This window comes from Mizuhopecten yessoensis, unplaced genomic scaffold (genome assembly GCF_002113885.1).
Source record: "Mizuhopecten yessoensis strain PY_sf001 unplaced genomic scaffold, ASM211388v2 scaffold6087, whole genome shotgun sequence".
NCBI classification, from domain to species: domain Eukaryota; kingdom Metazoa; phylum Mollusca; class Bivalvia; order Pectinida; family Pectinidae; genus Mizuhopecten; species Mizuhopecten yessoensis.
In genome coordinates, this window is record NW_018406373.1 from 114,824 (window position 1) to 128,064 (window position 13,241).

At 39.5% G+C, this 13,241-nt stretch overlaps 1 protein-coding gene across 2 annotated transcripts in view; it reads right to left on the reverse strand.

Annotated features, from left to right (window-relative positions):
* Positions 1 to 13,241, reverse strand: part of LOC110451490 (dihydropyrimidine dehydrogenase [NADP(+)]-like) — a 115,334-nt gene that overhangs the window by 52,567 nt on the left and 49,526 nt on the right. For both annotated transcript variants that reach the window (XM_021499533.1, XM_021499534.1), the window contains exons 10-14: positions 10,475 to 10,644; positions 5,540 to 5,750; positions 2,308 to 2,492; positions 710 to 925; positions 250 to 414 (exon numbers count right to left, since the gene is read on the reverse strand). In XM_021499533.1, the coding sequence (XP_021355208.1) occupies positions 250 to 414; positions 710 to 925; positions 2,308 to 2,492; positions 5,540 to 5,750; positions 10,475 to 10,644 (947 nt within the window). The remainder of the gene's footprint in view (positions 1 to 249; positions 415 to 709; positions 926 to 2,307; positions 2,493 to 5,539; positions 5,751 to 10,474; positions 10,645 to 13,241) is intronic.

The following is a 13,241-nucleotide window of genomic DNA, read 5'->3' on the forward strand; positions in this document are numbered from 1 at the left end:
GGTAGTGTTAGGGTATTAGTGGATGGGTATTTTACCCACCTTGTAAGTTAAGTCAATCTTCAGTTCTGTNAGTATTTTACCCACCTTGTCAGGGAAGTCTCTTTCAAGTTCTGTGACACTCTTACACCAGTAGTGTTAGGGTATAAGTGGAGGGGTATTTTACCCACCTTGTCAGGGCAGTCTCTTTCAAGTTCTGTGACCCTCTTACACCAGTAGTTTTAGGTTATAAGTGGAGGGGTATTTACCCACCTTGTCAGGGAAGTCTCTCTTCAGTTCTGTGACACTCTGACACCAGTAGGCAGCAGTTTTCTCACTGATCAGCTCTATATTGAGGAATGCACCCTGGCCAGGGCCATACAGGTAGCCTGATGTTGTCCCACGAACAATTCTTGGAGAAACATTTGTCACAATATCCTGAAATATTTATCTTTGGTTTATATATGCATGAAGGAATTTGAAAAGAAAATTACAGCATTATCAAATCATGTCACTGTAATTCTATCTCAATAGTTCTTGTTGAAAATCAAAGATTTAGTATTATATATATAATTACTTCCTACTGTGAATTTGTCTGTCTTCTTTACTTAAATGCTGATATGTCTTTTTACACTGACATTTTAAATTTAACCACATACATCAATGTAAAATAGAATCAATACATATTCTAAACAATCAAAATGTCAATAATATCATATTGTAGAGCGAGTACCTTGTCGAGGGCAAAGGTTTTGGTGAGGGCAAACCCCCAACCTTGTTCAAAGCTCCTGCGTATCATGGCACTGCTAGTGGTGGGAGGGGCACTGGCCAGACCAAAGGGGTTGGGGAACTTAAGGCCACACACTTCCACTGAGACATCTACAGAGTCAATCGCTGTGAAGAACTTAGGCAGGCTTGGTACTGCAGGGACTGGCAGACCATGGAGGGACTGTCAACATGTTATAATTGAGACAGAAACCTCATAAATCAGGAAACTTTAGTTTGACAAAAATGTCAGGTATGGGTCAATTTCTAGATTTATAATATTGATGGAAAATGTTACTGGAATGGATGATAAGCAATTTTGTATATGTCTATATCATTATACATTGATTTTTTAAAAGAAACGTTCAATTGTAATTTAGAATACAAGAGGTCCATTGGACCTGTATCGCTCACCAGGTTTTATATGTAAGTCATTACAACTGAATGCATTAGTACATCTTTATATGAAATTTCCTCAAATCCAAACATGATCTATGTTCTAACCCAACTGGGACCACAATATCTGACTTTCAACTAATCAGGGGCCTCCATTGAGTTGCCATGTTAACAGATTTTGAAATAAGTAATATGTCATATTACAGGGTGTAATTAGACAATACTTTAATTTTCATTCAACTGTAAGCTTTTATAAACCTAGAAACCAATTTTTAACAATTTATAAAAACTACATCATAGAATATGATAATCTAGCTGTACCATTTCTTAGGACCGCAGGGGTCAAATCAACCTCATTCAATTAAGAAATGTTTGCAGGCAATTAGGGGATATCAGCATCTTAAAGCAAAATATGAGATCATTTTCCTCTTTGGGGCCTGGTCTTCCTAACCCCATGGGTCGAACCGGTCTAATTTATTTAGGAAATGATTGCCCTCCCCCAATGAAGTTTCAGAGCAAATTTGGTTGAAATTATCTCTGGTGTTTAGGAGGAGATGCATTTTAAAGCAAATTTAGCTAAGTTCCTCTTCAGGGCCTGCCCCCCTGGCCTCAGGGGTCAAACCAACCTCACTTAGAAATGATTGCCCTCCCCTAGTGATGCTTCAGACTAAATTTGGTTGAAATCATCATTGGCGTTAAGTAGGAGATGCGTTTTAAAGCAAATATAGCTAGGTTCCCCTTCAGGGCCCCGCCCCTGTGGCCTCAGGGGTCGAACCAACCTCGTTTATTTAAGAAATGATTGCCCTCCCCTAGTGATGCTTCAGACTAAATTCGGTTGAAATCCTCACTGGCGTTAAGTAGGAGATGCGTTTTAAAGCAAATTTAGCTACGTTCCCCTTCAGGGCCCCGCCCCCCTGGTCCCAGGGGTCGAACCAACCTCATTTATTAAAAAAATGATTGCCCTCCCCTAATGATGCTTCAGACTTAATTTGGTTGAAATCCTCTTTGGCGTTTAGGAGGATATAGGTTTTAAAGAAAAAGTTGACGACGGACGACGACGACGGACGACGGACGCTGCGCCACGGCATAAGCTCACTTGCCCTTAGGGCAGGTGAGCTAATTATGATTTCATCAAAATATTTCTTCATTCAATTAACCCAAAACAAATACCTGGAGGTATTTGTGGATGTACCAGGAGGCAGTCTTGCCGTCGTTGACAGACTCCACTGTAGTCTGGGCGACACCAGCCAAGTCTCCCCCACAGAATACCCACGGTTCACTGGTTGCCATGGTGTCAGTGTTGACCTCGGGTAACCCCCAGTTGTTGAACTTGATAGGCTTCATAGCGTCCACCACTAGTATAACAGTACACACAAGGAAGGTAACCACAAGTACTCACAAGAATGGTTACCCAAAGTACCTAACCAAAGAACTGAAAGTACTGAAAGCTAAGGCAAAAGGTAGATCAAGAATTATATATTATTTTTGGAAAGGGGAACAAAATAAAGACAAAGTACCCATCATATTGTACACAAGGGTTAGCTGTTAATTTATTATAAATCATAGTTTTATGTAAAAATGTACCACTGTGAAGTTATTCTTCTTGTGTGTACAGTATATCTTTAAAGGTACATCAAAGATAAGTAAGGGCCCCGTCTTGTGGCAATATATCCCCCATAATCATCAAGAAGCAATCTGCCCATATAGCTGAGCTTGACGTTATACATTTGGATTTCAAAAAGAATCGCAAGGAAGCAAAATATACATTTTACATGCGAGCCTTGTTTCCTTCCACCTCCATATTTGCTGGGCTAACAGAAATGTAAATGCCGGTGCAAGACCCATTTGTTAGCTTTGATTTGTTTTATTTCACCTTAAATACCTCCTCCATCAAGAGCCAGGGTCAAGGTCAGGTATCCACTTTGTCTTTGACCTTTGGACCCAAATGACCTCGACCTTTGACCCAGTGACCCTGATCTTTGGTCAGTTGACTTATTCTTTAATTCTGACCCACTTTGCTTCATAATATCATAACAAAATGTTCATCAGTGAAAAATACAAAACTTGACCTTGACCTTAAACCTTTGGACCCCCTAACCTGGACCTTAGGTCAGTTAACTCAATGTTAAGTTCTGAACAAAATTGCTTCATAATAACATGATAAAAATGTTTATCAGTAAAAAGATACAATATTTGACTTTGACATTGACCCAGTGACCTTGACTCCTTGTTAATTTCCGACCAACTTTGCTTCATAATATGCTAACAAAATGTTAATCAGTTAAAAATTACAAAATTTTACCGTGACCTTTGACCCAGTGACCTTGACCTTTAGGCAATGGACTCTTTGTTTTATTCTGAGCAACATTGCTTCAAAGTATCATAACAAAATGTTCATCAGTGAAAAGTTACAAAATTTGACCTTGACCTTTGACCCAGTGATCTTGACCTTTGGTCAGTTGACTTTTTATTTCATTCCGATCAACTTTGCTTCATTAAAATGCTCATTAGTGAAAAGCTACAAAGTTTGACCTTGACCTTGACCTTGAACTCTAACCCGAACACTGTGACCTTTGGTCAGTTGTCCTGACAATCCATTACAATTAATACCAACCCTCTGATTCTGACAAACCACTAATAATACCAACCCTCTGGTCCTGCAATCCACTACAATTAATGCCAACCCTCTGATCCTGACATTTACCACTACAATTAATACCAAACCTTTGATTCTGATAAACCACTACAATAAATACCAACCCTCTGATTCTGATAAACCACTACAATTAATACCTGAACCCTCTGGTCCTGACAATCCATTACAATTAATACCAACCCTCTGATCCTGACAATCCACTACAATTAATACCTGAACCCTCTGGCCCTGACAATCCATTACAATTAATACCAACCCTCTGGTCCTGACAATCCACTACAATTAATACCAACCTTCTGGTCCTACCAATCCACTTCAATTAATACCAACTCTCTGGTCCTGACAATACACTACAATTAATACCAACCCTCTGATTCTGACAATCCACTGCAATTAATACCAACCCTCTGGTCCTACAATCCATTACAATTAATACCAACACTCTGATTCTGACAAACCACTACAATTAATGCCAACCCTCTGGTCCTGACAATCCACTACAATTAATACCAACACTCTGGTCCTGACAATCCACTACAATTAATACCAACCCTCTGATTCTGATAAACCACTACAATAAATACCAACCCTCTGATTCTGATAAACCACTACCATTAATACCTGAACCATCTGGTCCTGACAATCCAGTACAATTAATACCAACCCTCTGATCCTGACAATCCACTACAATTAATACCTGAACCCTCTGGTCCTGACAATCCATTACAATTAATACCAACCCTCTGGTCATGACAATCCACTACAATTAATACCAACCTTCTGGTCCTGACAATCCACTTCAATTAATACCAACTCTCTGGTCCTGACAATACACTACAATTAATACCAACCCTCTGATTCTGACAATCCACTGCAATTAATACCAACCCTCTGGTCCTACAATCCATTACAATTAATACCAACACTCTGATTCTGACAAACCACTACAATTAATGCCAACCCTCTGGTCCTGACAATCCACTACAATTAATACCAACACTCTGGTCCTGACAATCCACTACAATTAATACCAACACTCTGGTCCTGACAAACCACTACAATTAATACCAACCCTCTGATTCTGATAAACCACTACAATTAATACCTGAGCCATCTGGTCCTGACAATCCAGTACAATTAATACCAACCCTCTGATTCTGACAATCCACTACAATTAATAGCTGAACCCTCTGGTCCTGACAATCCACTACAATTAATACCAACCCTCTGGTCCTTACAATCCACTACAATTAATACCAACCTTCTGGTCCTGACAATCCACTACAATAAATACCTGAACCATCTGGTCCTGAGAATCCAGTACAATTAATACCAACCCTCTGATCCTGACAATCCACTACAATTAATAGCTGAACCATCTGGTCCTGACAATATACTACAATTAATACCAACCCTCTGGTCCTGACAATCTACTACAATTAATACCAACCCTCTGGTCCTGACAATCCACTACAATTAATACCAACCCTATGGTCCTGACAATCCAATACAATTAATGCCAACCCTCTGGTCCTGACAATCCACTTCAATTCATACCAACCCTCTGGTCCTGACAATCCACTTCAATTAATACCAACCCTCTGGTCCTGACAATCTACTACAATTAATACCAACCCTCTGATCCTGACAATCCACTACAATTAATACCAACCCTCTGATTCTGATAATCCACTACAATTAATACCAACCCTCTGGTCCTGACAATCCCCTACAATTAATACCAACCCTCGGATTCTGACAATCCTGATCCAAATGCCGAGATGATATAGTCTGCCTTTATTCTGATTGTCTCTTCTTCATCCTCCACCCAGTTTCCGTCATCATCCTGCTCTGTTCGCACAAACTCCATCCCTGACACTTGACCACCCTTTCTCATCACCTGGCGTGGTGACATAAATGGCAGGAACTCACACTTCTCCTCCTTAGCCAGCTCCATCTGTGAGAGAGGTACAGAACCAGTAGTTTATACACTGTAGCACTGCTTTACCTAGGATCTTGGTGATTCATTATGTAGCCACTTGTTTCATTACATCAGTATATGTATTAACATTGAGACAAAAAAAGAAACACTTGTGTAAAATTTGAATAAAAAAGAACCAATTGACCCCAAAGATTTGCAGTATAGACAAGTTTGCAAATCGGAATATATTTGGCAACCATTTTTTATATCTATCTTTAGTTTATTTGTTTTCATTTTATCATATTTTATTCTTTTGAAATATCAATCAAATCGGCCTAATTGAATTTCAGTTTGAACTCATGATGTCTCAGACAGAAAAAAATCCTATTTGCAAGTTTAGATTATTTCACTGATTTAACCCTTTCTCCCCTATGTAACTTAAGTAGACTCTACCATGCATTGATATGGATGTGTCCATTATGTTCTACAATGGTTAAAGGGTTAACAGTAATGGTTAATTTATTGTAATGAGTTAATCATGAAATTTGAACCACATCAATCAAATCAAATTCACATTGTTATAGTTTTATAATGTGGCAGTAAATCAGAATTATGGTCACTCACCTCCGAACAGTACTTGGTTCAAAATTTGATGTTAACTTAATTATAGCCACATGAGAAACATGAACAAAAAGGTTTGATCATACATTTGCCCCTTGGAATTTAAATTTAAACTTGTGATCTGCCATCCTATTGCAAATTCACAATTCTTAGTATTGACTATTGCACCTTATGCTAAAGGAACTGACATTTGTTTATGAAGAATCAACAGTGACACTCATGTTTAAAATAACAGGTCAATGTCCTCACTGGTTGGGAAATATGAAGCTTCAATTTGAGGCTAAATACTCAGAGATAAGCGGTGACATCCATCAACTAAATAATTATTGTAATTTGAATTCCTATAATACTATCTACACACTGTGAGGATAAAATATAATTATCCATTCAAACAATCGTAAATTTGTGTTTCAGTTTGTCAAAGTGTGGGTCACTTTAACAAGACAACATGCATTGACTGATGACTGATGTCCAGTTTTAAAACTCTGTGAAGATTTCAAAACTACCAGTAAGCCTGTGGCAAGTGGGTCACAAGTTAATTTGTCCGCTTGATATTAAAACCCCAAACACATCACTTCTATCTGTGTGTGAAACCAGACATAGGCCTTTTACTATACACACACACATTAATGTAGGTACAGCCATTTTAAAGCTGGCCTATCAAGCTGACAATTCTAACTGTTCACTGGAGAATTGCTGAATTGTAAAGCTTTTGTGACTTTCACATCTGATACTGTCACCTGATAATGGACGTTGCAGTATAATAGGAAGGTTTAATGTTTTACATTAAACATTACAGCTAGTTACTGGATATGTACACACACAGTTGTTACAGTGAGAGAGTCAAACAGACCCTCTCTTGGGCCCCTCTAAGCAGCAAGCAGCACAAACAGCAAACATCAGTCAGTATATTATATATAATCAGGTAGTTATACAAATTAAAAAAAATCTTCAAACACTCTCTCTCTAAACGTCTTTTATGACAAGAGGCCCAGAGGGCCTGTATTGCTCACCTGAATATTTAAGCAGTCATAGCAAATTATTCTCATTAAATATTATACTGTACTACAAATATTTCACTCACAAACTTTGTCAGCTCCATCTGTTGAAACTACCAGCTAAATATTATTATATCTTTCTATGCTTTTTGGTTCTTTTTCAGAAGTTGTTTGAAGTGTTTGACATATTTTCCCCTGTGACCTTGTAAGTAGGTCAAGGCCATTTTCCTTCTCAAACTTTGTTGGGTCTATCCCAAGAAGCTACCAGCCAAATCTTATGAATCCATTCCTTTTGGTTCTTCAGAACAAATTGTTTGAAATGTTAATGAGGTACCTCTGTGACCTTAAAAGTAGATTGAGGTCATTTTCATTTGCAAACTTTGGTGAGCTCTCTCCCAAGAAGCCACCAGCCAAATATTATGAGTCTATATCTTTCGAATATTCAGAAGAAGTCATTTGACGTTTTTGACATATTTAACCTCTGTAACCCTGAAATTAGGTCAAGGTCATTTTCGTTCTGATACTTTTTTGGGCTCTATCCCAGGAAGCCACCAGCAAACTATAAGGATAGTATACCTTTCAGTTCTTCAGAAGAAGTCGTTTGAAGAGTTTGACATATTTGACCGCTGTGACCTTGAAAGTAGGTGAAGGTCATATTCTTTCTCACTATCCCAGGAAGCCACCAGCAAACTATAAGGATAGTATACCTTTCAGTTCTTTAGAAGAAGTCGTTTGAAGAGTTTGACATATTTGACCGCTGTGACCTTGAAAGTAAGTTGAAGTCATCATCATTCTCACACTTTGTCAGGCTATGTCCCAGAAAGCTACCAGCCAAAAATGAAGATTATATACCTTTTAGTTCTTCAGAAGAAGTCGTTTGAAGCGTTTGACATATTTGACTGCTGTGACCTTGAAAGTAGGTGAAGGTCATATTCTTTCTCAAGCTATGTCGGGCACTATCCATAGACAGCCATCAGCCAAATATGAAGGTTCTATACCTTTCAGTTCTTCTTCAGAAGTCGTTTGAAGTGTTTGACACATTTGACTGTTGTGACCTTGAAAGTAAGTGAAGGTCATTTTCGTTCTCAAACTTTGTTAGGCTCTATGCCAGGAAGCCACCAGCCAAATATGAAGATTCTATACCTTTTAGTTCTTTTTCAGAAGTCATTTGAAGTGTTTGACATATTTGACTGCTGTGACCTTGAAAGTAAGTGAAGGTCATATTCATTCTCAAACTATGTTGGGCACTAGCCATAGACAGCCATCAGCCAAATATGAAGATTCTACAGCTTTCAGTTCTTCTTCAAAAGTCGTTTGAAGTGTTTGACACATTTGACTGTTGTGACCTTGAAAGTGAGTGAAGGTCATTTTCGTTCTCAAACTTTGTTAGGCTCTATGCCAGGAAACCACCAGCTGAATATGAAGATTCTATACCTTTCAGTTCTTTAGGAGAAGTCGTTTGAAGAGTTTGACACATTTGACCCATGTGAACTTGAAAGTAGGTCAAGATCATTTTCGTTCTCAAACTTGGTCAGGCTTATACCAATGAAGCTTTCAGCTAAATATCATGATTCCAGGCCTGTTTGTTCTTCAGAAGAAGTTGTTTAAAGGAAAAGTTGACGGCGGACGGCGGACGTTGTTAGCTCACCTTTGGGCAGGTGAGCTTAAAATGGTCATTGCTTTATAGCATTTTTACTTCCAAAATAGTATGCTTTCATTTTCCATAAAATCCTCCTTGGAAATTTCATGTCCTTGTAACATCCAATAAATATGAGGAAATATATATACTGCCTTACTGGTAAGCTTGATTTTCCAACAATGCATTTAACTCAGGGACATGCTTATTATTATTAGTTCAGCAAAATCAAGCGAGGTCATTGACTGGATTGGTGACCACTCGCTCGGTATGTGCAAACATTTTGCAGACATTTTTTAATCCTCTCTACAGAACAATGGTTGGCAACAAATGCCTCTAGGCTATGCCCTGTGAGCTTAAAATAACAAATTAATGATGATGAATCTTATACAGAATAGAACAGTAAAATTAAAGCTGATCACATCCTTAAAATTCAGAGGATTATAACAAGAGGCCCAATGGACCTGAATCGCTAAATAACCTGGTATTAATCTCACACTTGTAATCTAAAAAGTGGGCTAAAATACAACTCCAGGCAGAATATCAGTGTTTGATTCATAAGAACCTATTAAAAGATTTAAACATATGACGCCTGTGACCTTGAATGTCGAACAAGGACATTAGGTTGAAAGTGTGTCAAGGTCATTCATTTGAACAAACTTTGTAGTCCTTCATCCCAGCATGCTACAGGCCCAATTTCAGTACCCTGGTCGTTTTGGTTAATAAGAAGTTGTTTGAAGATTTTAAGGCATCTGACCCCAGTGACCTTGAAAGTGGGTCAAGGTCATTCATTTGAACAAACTTTGTAGTCCTTCATCCCAGCATGCTACAGGCCCAATTTCAGTACCCTGATCGTTTTGGTTAATAAGAAGTTGTTTGAAGATTTTAAGGCATCTGACCCCAGTGACCTTGAAAGTGGGTCAAGGTCATGCATTTGAACAAACTTGGTAGCCCTTCATCCCAGCGTGCTACAGGCCCAATATCAGTACCCTGGGCCTGTTGATTATTGAAAACTCGTTTGAAGATTTTAACATATTTGACCCATGTGACTTTGAAAGTGGGTCAAGGTCATTCATTTGAACAAACTTGTAGCCCTTCATCCAAGCATGCTACAGGCTCAATATCAGTACCCTGGGCCTCTTATTTTATTTAGAAGAAGTTGTTTGGAGATTTTAAGACATTTGACTCCTGTCACCTTGAAAGTTGGTCAAAGTCATTCATTTGAACAAACTTGGTAGCCCTTGATTCCAGCACGCTACTGGCCAAATATCATCATCCTAGGCCTTTTGGAAAATAAGTTGTTTAAAGAAAAAAATTGACGCCGGACAGACGGACGACAGACCGAAGGACGCCGCACCATGGCATAAGCTCACTTGCCCTTCGGGCAGGTGAGCTAAAAATGCTATCTACATCTGTTGTAAGGGTACACATAAAATTTGACAGAACATTACATGGTGATGTACATATGATACACTATTGTAACTAGGAGTGCTGTCTTGATTTACCTCCTCTGGAACAGCCCTGATGTTGGTAAATCCTTTCCTGAACACCACATACACCTTTTTGGCGCCGCATCGCAATGCAGAGGTAGCACAATCAAATGCAGTGTCCCCAGCACCTAGGACGATCACTTTTCCCTTCAATGCTGGCAACTGGCTCTTACAGGCACACATACCTGTACAGAAGACAGTTCAGTTAAACACCAGTGCAGAGAAAAGATCAAACAAATACCTGTACTACAAAGGAGAGTTCTCAGTAGAAACACTTTGATCACATAATGTACTGTGTTATCCAGTGAATATACCCATGTCATATTTGTTTGCCTATGTACCCGTGTAATATGACCCATCAGCCCTGTGATTGGTTGTACAGACCCGTACACGTTCGCTGTTCCACCTTGGACGGCAACGGTAAGGAAGTGCTTCGGAAACGGTACGAAAGTGCTACGCAAACGGTACAGAAGTGCTACAACGGTATGCAAACAGTACGCAAGTGTTACGCAAACGGTACGCAAGTGTTACGCAAACGGTACGCAAGTGTTACGCAAACGGTACGAAAGTGCTACACAAACGGTACAGAAGTGTTACGCAAATCGGTACACAAGTGTTACGCAAACGGTACGGAAGTGCTACGCAAACGGTACACAAGTGTTACACAAACGGTACGGAAGTGCTACGCAAATATTACAGAAGTGCTACGCAAACGGTATGCAAACAGTACACAAGTGCTACGCAAACGGTACAGAAGTGCTACGCAAACGGTACAGAAGTGCTATGCAAACAGTACACAAGTGCCAGGCAAACGGTACGCAAGTGTTACGCAAACGGTACGGAAGTGCTACGGATGACGCTTACAAACGGTGATTCGTTTGTAGTGACAAGAACGGGTTTACATAACAAGAGGCCCAGAGGGCCTGTATCGCTCACCTGAATATGTTTAAAATAATTGGTATGAAGTTAAGATATAGCACTCCATGGTAGGTTCTGTAAGTACATATGAAATTTCAGAAATATAGCAAGAACAAACTTCAAACAGAGCCCAACCCCTATGCCCCTTTGGGGGGTCATACCCACCAATTATACAAAATTGAGTCCCCTTGACCCAAGGATGCTCCAGACTAAATAAGGATAAAATCCCTTAATCCTGATGGTCAAAGAAGGATTTTAAAGGTTTTACCTCTATTTCTCCTATTAGGCCCCGCCCTTCTACCCCTTGGGAGACCACACCCACTTCTTTTACAAAATTGAGTCCCCTTGGCCCAAGGATGCTCAAGACTAAATTTGGATAAAATCCCTTAATCCCTATGGTAGAAGAAGGATTTTAAAGGTTTTACCTTTATTTCCCCTATTGGGCCCCGCCTCTCTGCCTCCAGGGGGGTCAGACACACCGTTTATATAAAATTGTTTCCCCTTCATCCAAAGGTGCTTCATACCAAATTTGGACAAAATCCTGTCATTCCTACAGATTAAAGGATTTTGAAGAATTTGCTATGTTTCCCCTATTTGGCCCCTCCCGTCTGCCCCCAGGGAGGCCACATTTGCTGTTTATACGAAATTAAGTCCCTCTTGCCTAAGGATGCTCCAGACTAAATTAAGATAATATCCCTTAATCCCTAAGGTACAAGAAGGATTATAAAGGTTTTACCTATATTTCCCCTATTGAGCCCTGCCCCTCAGGTCCAAGGTGGGCCACACACACCGTCTATACAAAATTGGTTCCCCTTTACCCAAGGATGCTCCACACCAAATATGGAACACATCCTTTCATTCCTACAGAAGAAGAAGGATTTTAAAGAATAATTTGCTATGTTTCCCCTATTAGACCCCGCCCCTCAGGCCGCTGGGGGCCAGACCCACGGGTTATACAAACTTGGTTACCCTTCACCCACGGATGCTTCAGACCAAAATTGGAACAAACCTTTCATTCCTACAGAAGAAGAAGGATTTTAAAGAATAATTTGCTATGTTTCCCCTATTAGGCCCCGCCCCTCAGGCCCCTGGGGGGGCCAGACCCATGATTTATACAAAATCTGTTCCCCTTCACCCAAGGCTGCTTCTAACCAAATATGGAACAAATCGTTACATTCCTACAGAAGAAGAAGGGTTTTAAAAAATTTGCTATATTTCCCCTATTGGGCCCTGCCCCTCAGCCCCCAGGGGGGCCACACCCACCATTTATACAAAATTTGTTCCCCTTCCCCCAACAATGCTTCTGACAGAATTTGGTCAAAATCTACTGGGCCGTTCAGGACAAGTAGCGTTTTAAAGGAAAAGTTGACAGATGTACAGATGACGGAAGCTGCGCCATGGCATTAGCTCACTTGCCCTTCGGGCAGGTGAGCTAAAAATATGTTTATACTAGAAGCGTGGACATTCAATACATCCTCTTTAAATCTATTCCAAGGGGGAAAAAATCAAAGCGGACTATTTTTACAATGCTTCATTTAATAAATATTGAAATAATTCACGAGGTTATTATCGATCAAGTGTTTACGTAGTGTTAGACGCGAGATCAACATGAAAGAGAGCCGGGAAAAAACCATGCTGTACGCATAGGCGATTTGAAAAAAAATCAAAGTACTGAAAGTACTGAAAGCTAAGGCAAAAGATATATATATTATTTTTGGAATGGAGAACAAAATAAAGACGAAGTTCCCATCATATTGTACAGAAGGATTTACTGTTAATTTGTTATGAATCAAAGTTTTATGTAAAAGTGTACCACTGTGAAGTTATTCTTCTTGTGTGTACAGTATATCTTTATAGGTTTGTC